The 24,041-nt window shown below is 30.3% G+C and overlaps 1 protein-coding gene across 3 annotated transcripts; it reads right to left on the reverse strand.

Annotated features, from left to right (window-relative positions):
- Nucleotides 1-6,729: 6,729 nt before the first annotated feature.
- Nucleotides 6,730-22,465, reverse strand: LOC131004259 (pectin acetylesterase 8-like). 3 transcript variants are annotated; one of them, XM_057930902.1, is made up of 13 exons: nucleotides 22,325-22,465; nucleotides 22,053-22,195; nucleotides 21,861-21,943; nucleotides 21,536-21,674; nucleotides 21,372-21,451; nucleotides 21,184-21,270; nucleotides 20,889-21,013; nucleotides 20,710-20,767; nucleotides 20,512-20,565; nucleotides 20,268-20,345; nucleotides 7,309-7,420; nucleotides 7,079-7,218; nucleotides 6,730-6,977 (listed from the first exon to the last, which is right to left on the reverse strand). In XM_057930902.1, exons 2-13 carry the CDS (start codon nucleotides 22,192-22,194, stop codon nucleotides 6,843-6,845), a joined length of 1,233 nt encoding a protein of 410 aa, XP_057786885.1. In that variant the 5' UTR covers nucleotide 22,195; nucleotides 22,325-22,465; the 3' UTR covers nucleotides 6,730-6,842. The 3 variants fall into 3 exon arrangements, with proteins under 3 accessions (XP_057786885.1, XP_057786884.1, XP_057786883.1); XM_057930901.1 differs by lacking the exons at nucleotides 6,730-6,977; nucleotides 7,079-7,218; nucleotides 7,309-7,420 and adding exons at nucleotides 19,520-19,755; nucleotides 19,847-19,986; nucleotides 20,075-20,186; XM_057930900.1 differs by lacking the exons at nucleotides 6,730-6,977; nucleotides 7,079-7,218; nucleotides 7,309-7,420 and adding exons at nucleotides 19,520-19,770; nucleotides 19,847-19,986; nucleotides 20,075-20,186.
- Nucleotides 22,466-24,041: the final 1,576 nt, after the last annotated feature.

Here is a 24,041-nt window from a genome sequence, read left to right on the forward strand (position 1 = left end):
ACTGATGCACGTAAGGCTTCAGTTGAGTTTGCTAAAACAGAGATGATATTAATCTTCCTGACTATCAGAGGATAGATCAGTCAGACTGATATCATACGCAGCGGAAATAACTTTGTTTCGTAATAGCCTTTGTTGAGCACGTTGTTAGTCTTAGGTTTCTCTTTGCAGTTAATCAGTATTCAGTTTATTAATTGTAAGAACACAAGTAGGAATGTAAAACTGAAAGCTATAAATAACATAGAGAACTTTTACGTGGTTCGGAAAATACTTCCTACATCCACGGTCGGTTGATCAGACCAACAATTCACTCTGCAAGTGCTTACTGGTGCACTGCAAACTTATCCGTGTGCTTAGCCGGGTGCACACAACCGAATCAACCGAAGATCCAATCTTCAGTACCAACACTTCACTCGCGTTAGATTTCTCACTCCTAGCACGAACTGGCACTAGGAACTCACGCAGTCAGAGTACCTTCCTTAACTCCTTTTCACTCAAACACTCGATTCTATCTTTCGAAGGGAGGTTTGAAATCTTGCCAACTATACTTCAAAGAACAAGTTCTTTGGAGCAAGTTTGACCTAGGCTTCTGGGTGAACAGAGGTTTGCCTAAGGTCTAAGAGAATGTGTGTAATCAGCAGTGACTGATTTTTGGCTTTGGAATTCTCTTATTCGATTCAAGCTTTGGAGGGGTTAAGCTTTTGGCTGAGAAACAATTTTGGCAGAGTTTCAGCTTATGTTCACTACAAGAAAACACGCGGTTAACGACCGAAATTAACGACCGAAATTTTCGGTCGTTAATTTTGCGGCCTTAACGACCGATTTACGACCGTTTAACGACCGATTTTATTTTTTATTTTTTTTTATTTTTTAACGACCGAAAATTCGGTCGCTAATTATTATTTTAATATTTTAATATTTAATTTTTCTTAACGACCGAATTTTCGGTCGTAAAATATATATTTTTTTATTTTAATTATTTTTTAATTTTTTTTGAATTTTTTTATTATTTTTTTAATATTTTTAAAATAAAAAAAATATTTTTTTAATTATTTTTTTTAAAGACCGAATTTTTCGGTCGTTAAAATTATTTTTATTTATTTTTTATTTTTTTATTTATTTTTTATTTTTTTATTTATTTTTTATTTATTTTAATTTATTAATTTATTTATTTTATTTATTAACGACCGAATAATCGGTCGTTAATATTATTTTTAAAATTTTAAAAATTTTTAAATTTCATTTATATTTTTATTTATTTTTATTTTTTCATTATATATAAATATTTAATTATTTTTTAGTAATTTTCTATTTAATTATTATTTTCAAATTATAGAGATTATTTTTAATTATTTAATTATTATTTTTCGATTATTATTTAATTATTATTTTCTATAGAAATAATTAATTATTTAATTATTATTTTTCGATTATTATTTTATTTTTATTTTTCTATTTCTATTTAATTATTTTTATTAATTTTTTATTAATTTTCTATCTAATATTATTTTTAATTATTTTACAAATTTAATTATTTTTTATTAATTTTCTATTTAATTATTTTTCGATTATATATAAATATTTAATTATTTTTTATTATTTTCAAATTATTTTTATTATTTAATTATTTAATTATTATTTTCAAATAATAATAAATTATTATATTTATTATAATAAATTATTAGACTTATTAGATTTTCTAAATTATTAGATTCATAATAATAAAATTATTTTTCAAATATTAATTTTATTAATATTGATTATTTGATTTAATATTGATTTTGTTGTATTGATTATTATTTTTCATACTCATATTTTCTTTTCTTTATTTAATTACTATAATATTAATTTTTTACTATTTTAAATTCGATCGTATATTTATCGTAAATGTTTAATGATATTTTATATTATCTCGACATATTATAAGGTTATGAATGATTAATGATATTTTATAGTATTGAATTAGAGTTTAAATGAATTAATAGGTACTATATATATCAATAATACGAGTGTTCTGTACTGGTGACTACTCGAAAAGAACTCCGAGGTTAAGCGTGCTTGACTTAGAGCACAAGTAAGATGGGTGACCTACTGGGAAGTTCGTCAAATGGTATGCAATTAAGGTCAAAATACATTAGAAATACACTAAAAATACTTGTGGGATACAAAGATATATATATATAAAAAAAAAATTATTTTTTTCGAAAAAAAAATTATTTTTTTTATTAATTTTTAACGACCGAAAATTCGGTCGTTAAAAATAAAATTTCGGTCGTTAATTAAAAAAAATAAAAAAAAATAATTTTTTTTATTTTTATTTTTTATTTTTTTTTCACTTTTTAACGACCGAAATTTCGGTCGTTAAAAATAAAAAATCGGTCGTTAAATTTAACGACCGAAAAAACGGTCGTTAAAACTCGGGCGACGATGCAAACAACGACCGAAAAAAACGGTCGTTAAATCGGTCGTTAATAATATTAACGACCGATTTTTGGGTTTTAACGACCGAAATTTCGGTCGTTAGAGCCGCATTTTCTTGTAGTGGTTGTTGAATCGGTGAAGATTGAAGTGATCCTCGAGCGCTATTTATAGGAGAGGTCATGAATAGATCCGTTGGCGGAGAACGTCTTCAAGATTTCTTCCGTTGGAGAGCTTTTTGAATTTGGGCTGAGGCTTCAATCTTCGAGGTTCCTTGTTTGGTGGGAACGACTATGTTGAAGAGCAGGAGATGCGACGTCTCTGATAAAGTAGCCACCAAATAGGAATGACCTCTGCAGAGAAAGATGATCCTGAGATCTCTGCATTTAATGCGGCTGTACTTTTGGAGTACGTGGCTTCCTTTGAACGTTGGAAGTTCAGTCCAAGGAAGAATGTTTAACTGATACTTGACTTTAGTATCAGTCCGCTAAATCCACGTGGCACACATTAAGTAATCAGTTCCGAACTGATTCTTCAACTGATACTTCAGTTGGCAACGTCAGTCTTCAGTCTTCAGTCCTTCGTTCTTCAGTCTTCAGTCTTCAGAGCAGCAACTAATTAAACTAGAAAAGAGCTCTAACACTTGAGTTCGAACAATTCTAGTCTATTACATTCAAAGCCTATGGATTTTGGTATCATCAAAACAAGGATTATGATATTTCATTGAGTTCCCAACACGTATCATTAATCGACAAATGCGATTAATGAGTACCTAAATATCAAACGATTATAAGAGCATTCACATTGGGGTTACATGATAGCCTACATGATAGCTTATTTGATGAGGGAGACCACATTGTGTAAGGAGACTGCATTGGGATTACATGATAGCCTACATGATTTTTTTAGTTTTGATTTTTATGATTTTCACTTAAATTTAATTGCGCAAATTTAAATAACACATTTTACTAATAATTAAAATTCCATTAAAATATAAAATAAAAATTACATAAAAAATTAAAAACATAATTAAAATTACATTAAAAAGCACGTAAACCGAGGCAGTCAAAGCTGCCTTCAAATTTCAAAAATAGAATTTCAATATATATAGGGCTCGTGTAAAACACGCGCCGAAAAAATAACGCTATCGGGCATACACGATCTATCGTGTAGCCCTCGTGTAAGGCTACCTTGCAACGCCTTACACGAGCAACACCTTACACAAGTAGGTGCTATCGTGTAAGGCGTTGCCAATGCTCTAAGTCGATTACAAGTTACTCAAATATTCGATACAGTGTTATCACCTTTAATTTGAAAATATACGTGGATTGAGATAGAAATAGGTTGAGAAAAACATATCGACATAACAAGGTAGATATTAATAAAGCAAGCATGAGATATAGAGCTAGCTAGTGCCTACCTATTTTATTGTACGTACCGACATATATTTGTCAACAATTTTTTAAAATGTTTATATGTGAACATATATAATTTACACGTGGCGTGATTATAACCTCTAAAACAATATATCCCCAGAGATAACCTTTTAAAATTACATTTTTTCTGTTGCGGTTTTTATTTCTGAAAAAATGAACTACTAATATCACTTCGAAGCATTTTAAATACTGTTAATGAGTAATATTATTCAATGCAGTGATTATTAAAAAAAAAATATATGAGGATAAATTTTTTCATTAAACGTAACTTTATGAGCACATTTTTCAATGTTTTTGTTGTTTCTCAATAATGATTTTTAGTTTAATGACATTATTACACCTATGATATTTTATCATTCTAATGAAATTTTTACTTTGTCATCGTCATTTTGTATTATTTCTTCCATCCAACAAGAGTGTCCATTTTTCTACTTTGGGACGTCTAATAAGAATATTATACATTGCTATTTTTTGACACTACCCCACCACAAATCTAATAATTTTTGTACTCTTATAATATCAACTTATTTATAATTTTACCACACATAGCCCACACTACAAATCCCTTACTTTTTATCTTACTATCATAACATTACAATAAAATTGGGTTTGTTCCTACTCATAATATATATATTCACCCAACATTTATTAAATTTTGTGCCCACCAACAATTGTGCACATTTTTATGGAGCACACAATCTTTTAGATAATTTTGACGTAAAATAATTTTCTGTCAATTTACGTGGATTACTCACTAGTAGTTATAAGTAGAGATGTCAAAAAAGCCCGAAACCGACGGGTCGACCCAAATAGACAGATAAAAAAGGTGGGTTAGGGCTGAAAATTTTTAGCCCGAAAAAAATTTAGCCCGAATGGCCCGAACCGAAAATAGCCCGAGCCCGATAGGGTTGGCCCGAAAACCGAGTGGGTTGGCCCGATTAACCGAACACTTTCTTAATAATTGATTTTTAAACTTTAATACTTTACTTTTTAATTTGATAATAACATTTTGATGCTTGTATAATATGTTTTGATTTTTTCTAACGATCAATAATAAATATTTATGATATAAAAGTCAAAGAAAGATAGTAATTTATGTTATATCTATATACAATTTTTATTGGAAACAAAGTTAAAATTAGATATTATGTAAATTTACATTAAAATAACATTAATTTTTGTATCTAAAATAAGGCGAAATGTTTTGATTTAAAAAGCACGATATATTTTTATTACAATAATATGATTATCCATATAAAAAAGTTATACATATAAAAAAATCGTAAATTTGTGGGCCCGAATGGGCTAGCCCGAAACCGAGTGGGTTAGGGTTAGGGTCGAAAAATTTTAGCCCGAAAAATAAAAAAACCGACGAACCCGAACCGAAAATAACCCGAATCCGAATGGGTTGGCCCGAAACCGAGTGGGTTGGCCCGATTGACATCCCTACTAGTAGTTATAAGTCAGTATACAAAGTTGATCTTAATTAGTATGTGGATTTGGTCAATTTGAATTTTACAAAGATAGATAAATGATGTAGTTCATCCCTTTATTGTAACACGTGTCATCTTACACTGTTGCATTTTAATTATATTGTAAAGGCAGGATTATTTTGCAATTAAAATGTGATTATATTGCACATACATGCATTGTAATTTAATAAATGGCTAACCTTCAACTGTGACCGGAGGTCCTATATTGCCTGGCCGGAGGCGGCAGTAGAGGGAAGGGAGAGAAATTACCATTATTTTTTTTCAAATTAGGCATTGAGAGACTGGGAAAGAATGATACATAAATAAATGAGTAACAACCAGCCGCATTATGAAACACCAAGAATTAATTTTGCAGTACAAGAAAAATAAAATAATGTGATTATATTGCACATACATGCATTGTAATTTAGTAATAGTCGGCTGAATTAATGAATCCAAGAACAAGAGTGAATATGATGAACAAGTAAGCTAGGATATACTCCCTCCGTCCCGGCCAAGACACTACATTTACTTTTCGGCACGGGATTTAAGGAGTTGTAGATTAATGTTTTAAGTGTGTAATAATAAAGTGATAAAGTAGGAGAGAGAAAATAATAAAGTGATAAAGTAAGAAAGAGAATGTAATAAAGTGATAATGTAGGAGAGAGATTGTAATAAAGAAATAATTAATTAGTGTTAATTAAGTGTTTAAAATTCATTATTTTTGCCAAATATAGAAATGTAGCATCTTCATTGGGACGGCCCAAAAAGGAATATGTAGCATCTTGGGCGGGACGGAGGGAGTATATATTATTGTGGTATATAGTATATAGTAATGAGGTAGCTAGCGAGATCCATCTTGGACATTACGCCAAATTTGAGCGGCTAAATGGGTTGCAATGCCGGGATCTACTTTGCAACTTTGTGCAGCCTGCCTAACCATTACATCGAAGAAGCAAGGATCACTAACATAATTGTAAAGCAATAAGGTGCAACCACCCACAATATGCACCGCTGGAGCGTTCTCATCGTTCGTGCATATGGCTATACGAACCCTCTCAACGCAATTACTATCTAAGTTTTTATAGCAGTCTGGTCCAGGCGGAACATATGCGCTCATTGCTACTGTTGCTGTTGCTGTTGCACCAATAATCATAATTACCATCTTCATCAACATCTTTAATCCCCTTCTTTTTATTCTTAATTAATTTCCACCACTTCCTTCAACTTTATATAACCCCAGGCACCCAAGATTTTAGATGGATTCGTTACTACTCAATTAATGTTGAATACTAAGTATTAATTATGCATTTAAGCTTGTCTTAAATTTATAAATTTAATTACAGCATTAATTATAATAAAATCAATGTCAATAATTGAAAGATATGATTAACTTTGTTTGATACTAATAATAAAATGGTGTTTGTATATTACCATACGAGATGTAGATATGTAACAACTAGATATTTGAGACATGTAGAAATGATAACATGAGATACATAAGAATTGAAGTAGGGCATTATGAGATGGAGGGGGCAAGACATATTTTGGCATTGTCAGGAGCCCTACATCTCTTTGGCAAAACATTATCACTATCTATCACCCTAAATGAACTTCCTTCAAAGAACCAATCAGCAATAGCTTGCCCCATTGTCTGCACACCAAATAACTATGAAATTAAAATACATACTAATACGTACTGCTCAAATCTCAATTATGGAAAGAAAAAGAAAAAAAAAAGAGTGATATTCTTACTTTATTGTGAAGTGACGGTGAGCATATCCAATTATATCTTTCCAAGATGTGGGTATGAAGATAGCAGCTATCGACAAACATCCCTCCACTCCAAGAGTTATTGGGTTTCAACAATGTCTCAATAAAAATAGCTCCAAAATCTGAAATTATGTATGTTTAACTATCAGAAACCTTTTTTTTCCTGAGAGGAACTTTAGGTTTTAATTAATTAATATTATTAACGTGACTACCTTTTATGATCCCTGTCTGTGTAGAATTGCATCCTGCCAAGTCTTTGAAGCAATTGGACCATTGGGTCGGCCCCCATCCACCACGAACAGCATATATGAAGTTGATCGAAATCTGAAACACATTAAATTGATTTTCTGCCTCAATAAATAATTAAAGTACATGATAGAAGATCAATACACAATGATTTAAACATCTATTTCATGAAATTAGATTTAAACATCTAATTTCATGAAATTAGATCAATCCACCACGATGTCGTTTTGTATGGAAATAAAACGACATCGTTTTATATGATTTAAACATCTATTTCATGAAATTAGATTACAAAACTTCCAATCATCTGAAATTCACGATTTAGGGTTCGTCTCATATGAAATCATCTGAGTTTGAATGATTTTCTCAAACTTCAGATTTTAAGCTTCGTCGACAAGAACCATGGTTGCCCAATCTTCCTACTCCGGTGGCTCAACCATGGCCGCCCCATCTACTTTGTGTTACTGCGGAAGCCGCGTGGTGCCGAAGACGTCGAGAACACAACGAAACCCTGGACGGAGGTTCCTTTGTTGTCCGAAGAAAGAAGTAAATCTTGTTCTTTGTTGATTTTAGTTAAGTGTTCGAAAAAAAAAGTAAATCTTGGTCTTTTTTGCTTCACAATGTTGAACCCTATTTTCCAGGTTCAGGCTCAGTGTGCATGTTTCCATTGGATTGATCCTGAGATTCATTCAAGCAATGTAGACGAAGATGAAGTTGATCCAAAACTGAATTTTTGGATTGACGAATGTTATCGATTACAAAAGTACGTCGAGGCGGACTTGAAGAGAATCCGGATGTTGGAGGATGAGATTAAGCATTTGAAAGAGAAAGACAACATGAAGCACTTCATTTACAGGGCTTGTTTTGGAGTATAAATTTATGTAATTTTTGTGTCATTTCTAGCCTACAAATGGTGAGTAGATTAGACCGAAGTTTGTATGTCTTCCTTCATCTTGTATTGTTCAATTTTCAAGTGCATTGAAATACAAGATTGGAAATGAAAATCTGAAATTTTTTAAGAAGAAAAGAAAAGTGGAGAGAGAAAATGTTTTTTGAGAATGAGTCTTTAGGATTTTAATTAGGGTGTATATCCTCTTTAATTAAGTAGCTAATTATTTTAATTACAACTCTAATTATTTCCATTTTAAGACTGAGCCTATTGGGCTGAGACGTCCCGAAAAGGAAAACGAGTCTATTGGGCTGGGACGGAGCGAGTATATTGTAAAGGCAGGATCATTTTCGCAATTAAAATGTGATTATATTGCACATACATGCATTGTAATTTAATAAATGGCTAACCTTCAACTGTGACCGGAGGTCCTATATTACCTGGCCGAAGGCGGCAGTAGAGGGAAGGGAGAGAAGTTACCATTATTTTTTTCAAATTAGGCATTGAGAGAGAGGGAAAGAGTGATACATAAATAAATGAGTAACAACCAGCCGCATTATGAAACACCAAGAAGCATGATTAATTTTGCAGTAAAAGAAAAGTAAAATAATGTGATTATATTGCACATATATACATGCATTGTAATTTAGTAATACTCCGCTGAAGTAGTGAATCCAAGAACAACAGTGAATATGATGAACAAGTAAGCTAGGATATATATATAGTAATGAGGTAGCTAGCTAGATCCATCTTGGACATTACGCCAAATTTGAATGCCTAAATAGGTTGCAATGGCGGGATCTGCTTTGCAACTTTGTGCAGCCTGCATAACCATTACATTGAAGAAGCAAGGATCACTAACATAAGTGTAAAGCAATAAGGTGCAACCAGGGCCGTTTCTGGTCGAAAATGGGCCCAGGGCGAAACGATAAAAATGAGCCTTATTTAGGTAACACTACAAGATAACACTCTTTTTTTAAAGTCAAATAATAACATTTCAGTAGAAAAAAGGTATTTGTAATTACAAAAAATGACTTCTTCTCGTCTTTTTATTTGCAAAGTCATCTATAATATCATTTGTTTCAAGATTTTCTAAGATATCTTTCTTAATACATAAAATTGCTAAATCATTTAATCATACTTGCGATATTGAAGATCTCAAACATGTCTTCAATAACTTCAACTTTGAGAAACTCCTCTCGGTTGAAGCTACGGTAACAGGCATAGTCAACAAGATCCTACAGGCTATTGTAACATTTGGAAAACAATATGCAATTTTCACAAATTCAAGAATTTCAATAGTTGACATTATTTTATTTGGCAATGTCATTTGCAATATTTTTAATTCAGTAAATAAATTATCTAAGTCAACATCGAATATATTATCATTAGGGCTGGTAATCGGTCAGGTTCGATTATAACCGAACCGATTTACCAAAACCGGTTAAGAGCCAAAATAATAACCGAAAATCGAACTGATTTTTAGTCCGGTTAACCGATTAACCGGTTAATTAGGCAGTTATCTAAATTGCCCAGAATTACCTCTTTTTATTCTCTATTAGCTTCTTTGAACCACCTCCTTTTTTTTCTTCTTTATTCTGCACTCATCTTAACCTTTCTCCCAACCCACTAATCTAACTCCAAAAATTTCTTCGAAATTTTGCAGAATCAAATCCAAAGTTTACCCAAATATTAAATATATCATTCATTTCACACCACACGATTTTGGATTCATATCATATCCACACCAAGTCCCCAAATCCACCTCACTGACATGGAGGATTTTTTTGCAAGAATCCATTTCAATAATTAGCTTGAAGCAAACCCAGCCATTACCAAATGCAACACAGCAACAGTACACGATAGAGACATAATACGATGCACTTCATTTCAAAACAAACCCATTTCATTTCAGTCTGAGAATCCAATGCGTCTGAGGGCTTTTGGTGCTGGGAGAGGCAGCGCGGCGCGGCGCCGAGCAGAGCTTGCGGTGCTGGGAGAGGCGGCTACGGCCTGCTGGCTGAGCACGGGGGGCAATGCCGCCTGTGGGAAGAGGCGCCGACGGCGACGATGTGGGAGGGAGGTGCAACCGCGCGAGGGAGGCAGGCAGGCGTAAGACGTGCGAAATGAATGAAGTGAAACTGAAAAATCTGCCCTAGACTAATTTGCTAAATTCTACTCCCTCCGTCCATGAAAGAACTTCCTAGGAGGGACTGACACGGGTTTTAATAAAATGTTGTATAGTGTATTGAGAGTGGAGAAAAAGTTGTAAAGTGTATTGGGAATTGTGAAAAAGTATTAATAATTTATTGTGTTGTTTTAATTAATGTTATTTGAGTGGTGGGAATTGTCTTAAAAGGGGAGTATTTTTTAAGTGGTGGGGTATTGTCCCAAAATAGGAAAAAGTAGGAAGTTCTTTCGTGGACGTCCCGAAGTAGAAAAATAGGAAGTTCTTTCGTGGACGGAGGGAGTATATATTAATAAAATTTATATTAATTAATTAATTTAATAGTAAACCGGTTAACCGATCGGCTAAACCGATTAACCGGTTAATTGAAAATACCAAAATCGATAACCGAATCGAACCGGTAAAAATCGATTATCGGTTAACCGATAATCGGTTTTTACCGGTTCGGTTATGGTTTTAATCGGATAACCGGAACTGATTTACCAGCCCTAATTATCATGAGTAAAAGTAGATTTAAAATTAGCACAACAATTTCTTAGTTTTTCACTATCCAAAGATTTTAAAGTTTTCGTCTAATCAAACAAAAAACCAAATATATGGTCAAATGATTTTATTTCTATAAATCTACATTTTAAAAAAGCAATTGTCATATCTAAAACAACTACAAAATACTCAGAACTCGTCGATTTTTCTCCGCCGAAAATCAGAAGCATGAACAAGTTGAGGAGAGCACGATGTTGAGCTAATCTAGTGCAAGAGACCCAAGTGGAATTCAAAAGTTGTGTGGCCATGATATTGTAGCTGTGGAGGAGACCTCACACACTCGGAAGAATCTGATGTTGGCAGATTTTTTATTTAGGAAAATAAGTGGGTTTGGCCTTAAATGAACCAATCTTCTTATACTCCCTCCGTCCCACTCTAATAGGCTCAGTTTCCTTTTTGGGTTGTCCCACTCCAATAGGCTCAGTTTCCTTTTTAGGTAAAAAAATTGTACTTAATTGGTGTGGACCACACCACTTTACTACCACTTTTCTACTAAAAAGTAAGTTTTCTTAATCTCCGTGCCCAAATGAAGTGAGCCTATTGGAGTGGGACGGAGGGAGTATGATTTACTATGCAAGAATCTGAGTATTTTGTAACTTAAATGAACCAATCTTCTTATATGATTTACTTGGCTAGGAATTTGACGAATCATTTTATAGCTTCTTTGTACTTGCTCAAGTAAACGAGTTCGACCATTTTTTTATTTAAGTAATGCAACAGCTAGGTTCCTAATAATCATAGTTAGATGCATTATCTCTTCCAAAATCAAGAATAGTTCTTTCCGTCTCTTTGAAATTGTAGACATGTTTAACTGAAAATTAGCAAATAAGAACATCAGATAAGAAACATAATATCATTAACAAATTTAAATTAAAGTTAGAATAGAAATTCAAAAAATTAGAAAAGAAACAGGATAACGTAGAAGTTCACAAAATTGAAGTTACGACTACAGCTTATTCTTTTCCAATCCCCCCCCAAAAAAAAAACGTGTTAGGTGCTAATTGTCTGGGTTATGTTGCTTTGCAAATTTGTGATTAGACCATCAAAAGAGAAATATTAGGCTGTGATGGGATCACAGTCGATTCATGTCAGGTATAAATTCTAGGATGGATCCTTGATAACCAAAAAATGTTAATTTCAGGAGAATTGTGACCAATGATGAAATTAAGTTGGCAATAATTTTAGTGTAGCTTTATTCCATTTGAATGTATGATATTGATATGTAATGCCATGATTGTTCGCTATGCACTTGAGGTGAAGAAAGTTCGTTCAGGAGAATTTTCAGGCCATTAATTAATTCTTCATGACAATAACTAAAGAAGAATCTCGTTTAGATATGATCAATTAATAACAAAAGTAGCAAAAAAAGCCAAGGCATTAAAAAATTGAGACACCATTCATGTTGCGGGAAAATAAAAGAAATTAATCACACAGCAGCAGCATCAAAGCAATAACAGATATACTTATTGTCGGGAAGATTGAAACGAAAAAACACAAATCTTCAAGTTAATTAAAGGGGTTATTGCCAGAAAATACATATACTTTGTCAATTTTCTGGTTTATATCATGACCTTATAATTTGGCCAGAAAATACATCAATTTTCAATTTAATTGCAATTATAACATGACTTTATAGTTTGGCCAAAAAATACACCAAGTTTCAATTTATTCTCAATTATAACATGACCTTGTAATTAATTTAGTATAATAATATCAAGTTTAATACATTAAATATTTTTAATTTTCTTTTCATCTCACAATATATTATATATAAATACATATATATTTGATAAATATACATCTATATGTAAATAATATATAATATTTTTTAGTTTTTAACATAGTTTCTATTATATGTACGTAAATTTTTTAATTGGTCCTAATATTTTATAATTTCACAATTTAAATAAATAAATACTTATTATATATATATATATAATATTAATAGAATATTAAAATCAAATTTATATATATATATATATGCATTTATGTGTTGAAAATGTAGATATATATATATATATATATATATATATAAAACAAGATATTATATTGATGGCTTAAAAATACATACATATATACATATATATATATATATATATATACATATATTATGAAATAATTAATCATCTAACTTAATTTTTATAAAAATTAATCAATCAATTAAAAATATTTTATACATAAAAATTTAATATAAATACAATAAATATTAATACATCTATGATGGAAAATAATCTAAATAAGGTCATGTTATAATTGAGAATAAATTAAAATTTGGTGTATTTTCTGGCCAAACGATAAAGTCATGTTATAATTGCAATTAAATTGAAAATTGATGTATTTTCTGGCCAAATTATAAAGTCATGATATAAACCAGAAAATTGACAAAGTATATGTATTTTCTGGCAATAACCCCTTAATTAAATCGCAGGAGCAAGGCGGAACAATAAAAATACGGTGGGTGCGGGAACAATAATTATAATTAATGAGAAAACGATAGTTTAGGATTGATTGATTTTAATATGAGGGTAATTTAGTCAATAATAAATTAATATCTGTTATACTTAAAATTGGTACTCCCTCCGTCCACGAAATGAGTACCCATATTTCCTTTTTCGTCCGTCCACGAAATGAGTACTCATTTCCCTTTCTGGCAAGTGTACCCCACACAACCCTTTAATTAATACTCTAAAAAAGTGGGACCCTTAAACTATTCACACTACACTCCATACATTTCTTAAAACCCGTGCCGTCCACAAATGGGTACTCATTTCGTGGACGGAGGGAGTATTACATATATATATACTGCCTCAGAGGTGGTATACGGAATCACACAAATCTGTATTATTTCATTTGACTTTCGAATTTATACTACTTCCTAGCTACCAAATAAAATATTAGGATGTCACCCGTACCAAATGAGCACTTATACAGTACGTAATTAAATAGTAAATATCATAAATCCTACAAGGATGCATGAAGGATTAACAATGCAAGACATAAATAAATGAGTAACAAGCAGCCGCATGAAACACCAAGAAGCATGATTAATTTTGTAGTAAAAGAAAAATAAAATAATGTGATTATATTGCACATACATGCATTGTAATTTAGTAATACTCCGCTGAAGTAGTGAATCCAAGAACAACAGTGAATATGATGAACAAGTATATATTATTGTGGTATATATATAGTAATAAGGTAGCTATTGAGATCCACCTTGGACATGAAGCCAAATTTGATCGGCTAAATAGGTTGCAATGCCAGGATCTGCTTTGCAACTTTGTGCAGCCTGCCTAATCATTACATCGAAGAAGCAAGGACCACTAACATAATTTAAAAGCAATAAGGCGCAACCACCCACAATACGCACCGCTGGTGCGTCCTCATCGTTCGTGCATATGGCTATACGAACCCTCTCAACGCAATTACTATCTAAGTTTTTATAGCAGTCTGGTCCAGGCGGAACATATGCGCTCATTGCTACTGTTGCTGTTGCTGTTGCACCAATAATCATAATTACCATCTTCATCAACATCTTTAATCCCCTTCTTTTTATTCTTAATTAATTTCCACCACTTCCTTCAACTTTATATAACCCCATGCACCCAAGATTTTAGATGGATCCATTCCTTACTACTCAATTAATGTTGAATACTTAATTATGCATTTAAGCTTGTCTTAAATTTATAAATTTAATTACAACATTAATTATAATAAAATCAATGTCAATAACTGAAAGATATAATTAACTTTGTTTGATACTAATAAAATGGTGTTCGTATATATTACCATAATGGCGGGCATGCCATATAGTATGTAACAACTAGATCTTTGAGACATGTACAAATGAGTTAACCGTTTCGTTAATCGACAAATGCCATTAATGAGTACCTAAATATCAAACGATTATAAGTCGATTACAAAGTTACTCAAATATTCGATACAGTGTTATCACCTTTAATTTGAAACGGCCTTGCTATTTGGATCAATTTGATCCGGATCAAATCAAAAAATTTATTACATTTCAATATAAAAAGACATTTTTACCCTTTATGTATTTTATATTTTATAATTAAATATATTAATTATATACGTGTGTGTGTGTATATTGGGAACATTAATTTCATTAAATATTTTTGTATTTTCAATGAGAATTTTGACTGATTTATAATGTATTTTGTAAACAAACATGAATCTTTTTATTTTCATGACATCTGACGTTTTTTTTTTGTTAACATGATTTTCTTTTATTTTGTTAACATGATTTTCTTTTTCTAAACACACCTTTTACTTACTTTAATTTTAAAGCCAAAAAATATTGTATTTTCTTGTTGACCAAAATTTAGAGGAAACGAATCATAATTGAATAACCAATTATTTCATTGGCATTTGATCGATAAATATAAACAATTTCATGATTATGTTTTTTACTTATGTAATTTGTCGAAAATAAATTATATTGTATTAAATACAATTAATTCATATTTTTTTTTTCTTTATTAACTAATAATTTTTTATATTTGTCAAAAAAATTGAGCTTAATTTAATATATATAAAAACATGAAATCGAATTGTCACTTCTTGTCCAATTGCTACAATTGAAGTATATATAGTTTCGTCACAAATATATATGAATAACAACTTACCTTTAGTGATCGCCAATTAATTTTAAAATGTATTGTATAATTTTGATACCTTTTTTTGGATTTCTTAATGCATTAAAAAAATTTAAACTACAAATAAAGTGTCAAAATTTAATAAGGGCCCAAAACGACTGAAGCCTTCAAACAAAAACACGAAGCTCTTTTCTTAACTCTTGTAAATTTTTCATTTAGAAAATACCACTATTTTTTTGTTTATATTTGTCTTCAATTAATTTTGTTGAAAGTCATTTGTTTATAATTCTATAGTGATTGTGTTAGTTTTGTATTTCTTAATGTTGTAACTTGACGAAAATAAACTATAATTTGTTAAATATAATTAATTCATAATTTTTACTAATAACTATAAACAAAGAGTTCAATTTTTTGTCAAGGACAAAGGCCTGAAGTTATCGTAGATCGTCCTTGCATATATATACATTTTTAAATATTTCAAAACACATGCACACATGAGTCGATCAACTGAATTTAAGATTGGATGAGAAGCGTCTTATCAATTGAACTGCGTTTCATTATCATTTATATACAATTTTTTCAAAGAAATATATATATATATATATATATATATATATATATATATATATATATATATATATATAGTGATTGTCTTAGTTTTATATTTTAAATTTATGTAATTTGTCGAAAATAAACTATACTTTATTTAAAATTAATTAATTCTATTTTTTTAACTTCTAGTAAAGTGTCACAATTTTTGAAGTTGCAAAGACCGTCCTTGAATATATAAACGAGTTTTGGATTTCACAACGCAAACACATATTACTCGATCCATCAATTAAAGTAAGACATAAACCGTTTTACCAATTGAATTGCGCTTTATTATAGATATAATTTTTTCGTAGACAAATTTATAAATTGTATATAGATAATCATCTTCCAAATATATTCACCAAATAATTAATCAAATAGAGTAAAAATATTTTATGATTGAGAGTGCACAAAATATAATTAGCACTTAACAACTATAATTAAAATTAGTAAACTCAAATTCTTCGTAATTATTCATAATTTGATTGGAGATTAAATACGCTCAATCTCACACAAATTTTGTCATATTAAAAATGCTTTACTTAAAGTAAATATTCAAATTTAATTTAGTATGTGATATATATATATATATATATATATATATATAATACTAAATTACAATATAAATTATATTACATTTTATGACATTTTATATTGTTGGTTGTGTTTCGAATTATTACGATCTCATGAAAATGATAAAATCAAGATGATGTTGAAAAGTACACAATACTTGATAAATACATAACTCATAATAATTTATGTAAAGAATTTTATTTTATAAATAATATTCGATATCATATTAATAATTTATAATTATTTTAATTTATAAATTGTAATGTGTTTTATAGTGATTGGGGTGTTTAAAAAAAATGTTACAAAAACAAAATGTCAAACAAAACATAAAAGATATTAAAAAAAATTATTTATACTTACCAAACTAATTATTTACTTAATTCAAAACTGTTAAGAAGCAGTAGAAACGTGTTTGTTTGACTCTAATTATTTACTTATATATATAGTTGATTATTTTTTATTGAATGTGTAAAAATATAGATATCAAAGTAAATACAATATAATTGAATTAATACGTATGTACTTCATAAATTTATTTAAGTGCATAAATTTAAGGAGACTAAACCTTTTAATTTTAAGTTCATGAATCTAATTAATGACCAGAAAAATGAAAAGACATTAAATTTATATTCAAAATATTAAAGGATGTATTTTTAAAATTATAAACATTTATTAGGGGCATTTAAGATAAAACATATTTTCAATAATAAAATTACAACTTTTTTACCCCTATAGATCCGGATCAATTTGATCCGAAAGGATTAATCCAATTTGAAAATATACGTGGATTGAGATAGAAATAGGTTGAGAAAAACATATTGACATAACAATGTAAATATTAATAGAGCAAGCATGAGATATAGAGCTAGCTAGTGCCTACCTATTTTATTGTACATACCGACATATATTTGTCAACAATTTTTTAAAATGTTTATATGTGAACATATATAATTTACACGTGGCGTGATTATATATAACCTCTAAAACGTATATCCCCAGAGATAACCTTTTAAATTTAGATTTTTTCTGCTACGGTTTTTATTTCTGAAAAAATGAACTACTAATATCACTTCGAAGCATTTTAAATACTGTTAATGAGTAATATTATTCAATGCAGTGATTATTAACAAAAAATATATGAGGATAAATTTTTTCATTAAAAGTAACTTTATGAGCACATTTTTCAATGTTTTTGTTGTTTCTCAATAATGATTTTTAGTTTAATGACATTATTCCACCTATGATATTTTATCATTCTAATGAAATTTTTACTTTGTCATCGTCATTTTGTATTATTTCTTCCATCCAACAAGAGTGTCCATTTTTCTACTTTGGGACGTCTAATAAGAATATTATACATTGCTATTTTTTGACACTACCCCACCACAAATCTAATAATTTTTGTACTCTTATAATATCAACTTATTTATAATTTTACCACACATAGCCCACACTACAAATCCCTTACTTTTTATCTTACTATCATAACATTACAATAAAATTGGGTTTGTTCCTACTCATAATATATATATTCACCCAACATTTATTAAATTTTGTGCCCACCAACAATTGTGCACATTTTTATGGAGCACACAATCTTTTAGATAATTTTGACGTAAAATAATTTTCTGTCAATTTACGTGGATTACTCACTAGTAGTTATAACTTATAAGTCAGTATACAAAGTTGATCTTAATTAGTATGTGGATTTGGTCAATTTGAATTTTACAAAGATAGATAAATAATGTAGTTCATCCCTTTATTGTAACACGTGTCATCTTACACTGTTGCATTTTAATTATATTGTAAATGCAGGATCATTTTTGCAATTAAAATGTGATTATATTGCACATACATGCATTGTAATTTAATAAATGGCTAACCTTCAACTGTGACCGGAGGTCCTATATTGCCTGGCCGGAGGCGGCAGTAGAGGGAAGGGAAAGAAGTTACCATTATTTTTTTTCAAATTAGGCATTGAGAGAGAGGGAAAGAATGATACATAAATAAATGAGTAACAACCAGCCGCATTATGAAACACCAAGAATTAATTTAGCAGTACAAGAAAAATAAAATAATGTGATTATATTGCACATACATGCTTGTAATTTAGTAATACTCGGCTGAATTAATGAATCCAAGAACAACAGTGAATATGATGAACAAGTAAGCTAGGATATATATATATATATATATATATATATATATATTATTGTGGTATATATATAGTAATAAGGTAGCTATTGAGATCCACCTTGGACATGAAGCCAAATTTGATCGGCTAAATAGGTTGCAATGTCAGGATCTGCTTTGCAACTTTGTGCAGCCTGCCTAACCATTACATCGAAGAAGCAAGGATCACTAACATAATTTAAAAGCAATAAGGCGCAACCACCCACAATACGCACCGCTGGAGCGTTCTCATCGTTCGTGCATATGGCTATACGAACCCTCTCAACGCAATTACTATCTAAGTTTTTATAGCAGTCCGGTCCAGGCGGAACATATGCGCTCATTGCTACTGTTCCAATAATCATAATTACCATCTTCATCAACATCTTTAATCCCCTTCTTTTTATTCTTAATTAATTTTCACCACTTCCTTCAACTTTATATAACCCCAGGCACCCAAGATTTTAGATGGATCCATTCCTTACTACTCAATTAATGTTGAATACTTAATTATGCATTTAAGCTTGTCTTAAATTTATAAATTTAATTACAGTATTAATTATAATAAAATCAATGTCAATAACTGAAAGATATAATTAACTTCGTTTGATACTAATAATAAAATGGTGTTTGTAGATATGTAACAACTAGATATTGAGACATGTAGAAATGATAACATGAGATACATAAGAATTGAAGTAGGGCATTATGAGATGGAGGGGGCAAGACATATTTTGGCATTGTCAGGAGCCCTACATCTCTGTGGCAAAACATTATCACTATCTATCACCCTAAATGAACTTCCTTCAAAGAACCAATCAGCAATAGCTTGCCCCATTGTCTGCACACCAAATAACTATGAAATTAAAATACATACTAATACGTACTGCTCAAATCTCAATTATGAAAAAAAAAAGGAGTGATTTTCTTACTTTATTGTGAAGTGACGGTGAGCATATCCAATTATATCTTTCCAAGATGTGGGTATGAAGATAGCAGCTATCGACAAACATCCCTCCACTCCAAGAGTTATTGAGTTTCAACAATGTCTCAATAAAAATAGCTCCAAAATCTGAAATTATGTATGTTTAACTATCAGAAACCTTTTTTTTTTCCTGAGAGGAACTTTAGGTTTTAATTAATATTATTAACGTGATTACCTTTTATGATCCCTGTCTGTGTAGAATTGCATCCTGCCAAGTCATTGAAGCAATTGGACCATTGGGTCGGCCCCCATCCACCACGAACAGTATATATGAAGTTGTTCGAAATCTGAAACATAGTAAATTGATTTTCTGCTTCAATAAATAATTAAGTAAAAGTAGATATATATACATATAGCTAATATCTTACCTGAACGGTATCAAAAGCCGATTCTACTAAAAAGAGTGGCGTGGCAATATCTCCAACCAAATACTCAGGGAAGAGACACTGAAAATTAATTTGATTGAATTATTATTATTATTATTATTATTATTATTATTATTATTATTATTATTATTATTATTATTATTATTATTATTATTATTATTATTATTATTATTATTATTATTATTATTATTATTATTATTATTGCATCGGTCGTTTGTATTCTCACCAAATTGGGATCCCTTTTTGATGTGCATGATCTAGGCAATAATGCAGCTAGTTCCTGTGTACCACAAAAACATGCACGTTAGAATTGCTATATATTTATAGTCTCGAAATATATATGGAGGCAGTTTCAAAAAAAGAAATATATATGGAGGCTAAAATTATAGTATATGTAATAAATAGTAAGGAATATAGCTAGTACATGAGTTGCAATGACTTGAGCAAAATGCCGCCCACTTTCGTTTGCCAATTCACCCTCTCTGTTAGCAAAACAAGGAAAATAATTAGTACAAGGAATAAGGATATATATATATATATAATATATATATATAATATGTACTTCAATAAATTAGTAATAATCAATTAAATCTCAAATTTTACCCTCGAATGAAGAAACCAGAATCCGAAACGCACTTTACTTTAGTTGTATTAGAAAACAGTGCTCGAAATCTATCGCAGTGAAGGATTGTGGATAATCCACCTGCCGAGCCCCCCGTCAAGATAGCCTACAAATAATTTATCAAGATTGTATATTAATTATATATTTATCCAACCAAATACATAGTATATTTTAATTATTGGGCAACATTAATTTATATTGCAATATGAACAATAGATATATACACACATACAAATTAATTATAATTAAGAAATGAAGCATATATATTTAGTATACATTGTGGGCATGCCCCATTCCTTTGTGAAGCATCTCCTCCATCATAGCATCATATATCCTCCCACCTCGAAATGTGAGGTTGTTACTCTGAAACAATATTAGTAATTGAATTGTCAGTATATATCCTACGCCATAACATATATATTGATAAATTTGAGAAAATGAAAAATGTATGTTTGGAGACTTACTGGATCAACTTGGTCGATGTCCGACATATACACGGAGCCATCACAATAATGAATATAAACTTTATGCCAATTGTAGAAATCTAAAAATAATAAGAAACAATATGTTTAACTCTAGATTAAATCATGAAGATAATAGTAATTATTTAGTGGTAGAGAAAACATACAAGGATTAAATTCAGTATATGAGTCGAGTATTCCTGTGAAACTGACTCCTCTTTGATCAGTATACTGCGGTTGACTGCTTCCCAAATAAGTTCGTGATCTATTCAGACAATCTTGTTGTGATACACACCATCCACCGCCCTAACATATGCATCATCGCATGCAAACCAATTTTACACGCAAATAAATTACAAAAATCATGCAGAAATAATCTCTCTCTCTCTCTCTCTCTCTCTCTCTCTCTATATATATATATATATATATATATATATTAAGATATAATTAATTAAGATATGTTTATATGTTAGATATTAATTTCTTAATTACCTCCATGTAAACAATCCAGTTGGTAGATCCATTTCCAGATCCCTCAACGTAGGCATACGCCGGTGGACTTCCATCCAAACAAACTGCGGTAGACAAATAATGATTCAATGAATATTTATAGTAATACGAAATAAATATAGAAAATGCATGGATTTTGATTTGAATAAATTAATAAAATAGAAGCTTAATTACCTGCTCCAATTGGAACAGCAGTCTCTAGCAAAGTAAAGTTGAGTTTGTCTTGGCTGCGGACTTGACCATTCATCGTCGCAATCGCAAGTGCACACATAAGTAGGCTTAACCAACCACCCAAACTCATGATGCTTTTACCCATTCTTTTACATACAAAGGTAAATTTAGAAAACAAGACATGAACCTCATCCACGTTAATTTGCAGAAACAAAATAAATTAAACAAAAAAAAAGCAAGTTAGCTTCATATATTATATATATATTCATACGTACCTTTGGTTAGAAAAGAAATGCAGAAGGAGGAGAGAATCTTTATATTGATGACACAGGTAGCTATAGCAAATTAAATCTTATGTGTTGTTTGGAATGTAGTGAATTCTGAATACTTGTTGCTCATTTAAATAGGCAAAAGCATTCCGCTAATTCTACCAAATAATTAGTGCAATTGGGTTAGTAACTTAGTATGATGGGAGAATTAAGTTTGACAGTGTGCGTGCGTTGGCCAAGTGGTAAGGTCAATGTCCAAGAATTAAGTTTGGTAGTGTGTGTGTTGGCTAAGCGATAAGAGGTTAATGTCCAATGCCAAAAGTCTTGAATTCGAGTCCCCGTGGCGTGACTTTAAAATTTCTTTATGCAATATATTAATTTATCAAAAAAAAAAAAAAGTTTGGCAGTGTGCCGACATAGAGTTACGATATTAAGCAAACAAAGTATAAACACAAATAATTACGATATTAAGCAAACAAAGTATAAACACAAATCAATGACTCGTCAATTCATTTTGTACTTTGCCTAACGTTGTAATAATATCTTCTTATTATATAACTTGTGATTTTTTATTTTTTTTTGACTCGTCAATTCATGTGCCAAGCATTGTGGTCCGTTTACTATTTTCTATAGATACTAGTGTGTTACTCATCAAAATTCGACGGGACATCAACTTATTATATAACTTGTGATTTTTTTTTTTTTTGTTAATTACCATGGTTCTTGATATTGTTTGTTTTATTCTCTAATATTTGTTGTCCAGTTTCTAATGAGACGTCACTTAGATTTATTTGTCATATTCTCAAATGATCATTGATACAATTGTTAGTGGTAAGTAAAATATATAACATACAACGTTAAACAACATAACGACATCAATGGACATTTAAAAATGAGTAAAACTAATACTATAAAAATTGAGAAATTTTCTGACTCATGAACCATTAATTCATAATTTACTTAAAAAAACTAATAACAAAAATACTCAAAAGGATCATTGCACAACAGATCACTAACAAGACAATTGGTAACATCTTCAAACACAAGCCACACAAGAGTCATTTCCATCTCTTGTTAAAACCTTGCTGCATCTCACCTGGTAATTATACTTTGGAGATCATGACAACATGCCATAAAAAAATCCTATAAGCCCATGCATAAGTGATGCTCATACTCTTTTTTTCCTTCTCTTTGTGATGCCCATAATTTTCACTCTGTCCAATGTTTTGTTTCATTGGTCAAAATTAATTTGAAGTATGTTTATTTGGCGTGGAACTTAAAGATTAATTACGTGTTCAAATTTAATTCATATTCTCTCATTTTGAAAAATTAATTCATTTTTTTTAGGTAGCTAGAGTATTTAGAGGGTATTCATATATGAGTGGTAATAAGGATTTTTAACCTCTACTGTTGTATTCACATTAATCGTTAGCTAAATTATATGGAGTATTTAATTAAGGACGGGCAAAATCGCAAAAATAAGGCCTGCCGCCTGCAACTCAAACTTATTGCATTTAATTGCTGCATTTAAACTTGTATCTATGTATATTGGGATGGCTTCATTATTTATTTCATATTCAAATGTTTATTTCTAGGCCACCACTCTGTCGATTGAGATCTGTGACCTATAATTTTTGGTGTCCAACAATTAATCTTAATATTTATAGTAAAATAAAAAGTACTTCTATAATGAACCATATAACTAATAATAGATTAATTAACC

This window comes from Salvia miltiorrhiza, unplaced genomic scaffold, assembly GCF_028751815.1.
Source record: "Salvia miltiorrhiza cultivar Shanhuang (shh) unplaced genomic scaffold, IMPLAD_Smil_shh original_scaffold_358, whole genome shotgun sequence".
NCBI classification, from domain to species: Eukaryota; Viridiplantae; Streptophyta; class Magnoliopsida; order Lamiales; family Lamiaceae; genus Salvia; species Salvia miltiorrhiza.

Bases quoted from the DNA above. Each gene is read 5' to 3' on its own strand.
- LOC131004259 (XM_057930900.1), bottom strand. From the start codon at position 22,194: ATGGGTAAAAGCATCATGAGTTTGGGTGGTTGGTTAAGCCTACTTATG. The intron at 21,271-21,371 runs GTAAGTCTCCAA...ATATTGTTTCAG, and splicing joins ACATCGACCAAGTTGATCCA to AGTAACAACCTCACATTTCG. The intron at 19,771-19,846 runs GTAAGAAAATCA...TTAATTTCATAG, and splicing joins CACCGTCACTTCACAATAAA to TTATTTGGTGTGCAGACAAT.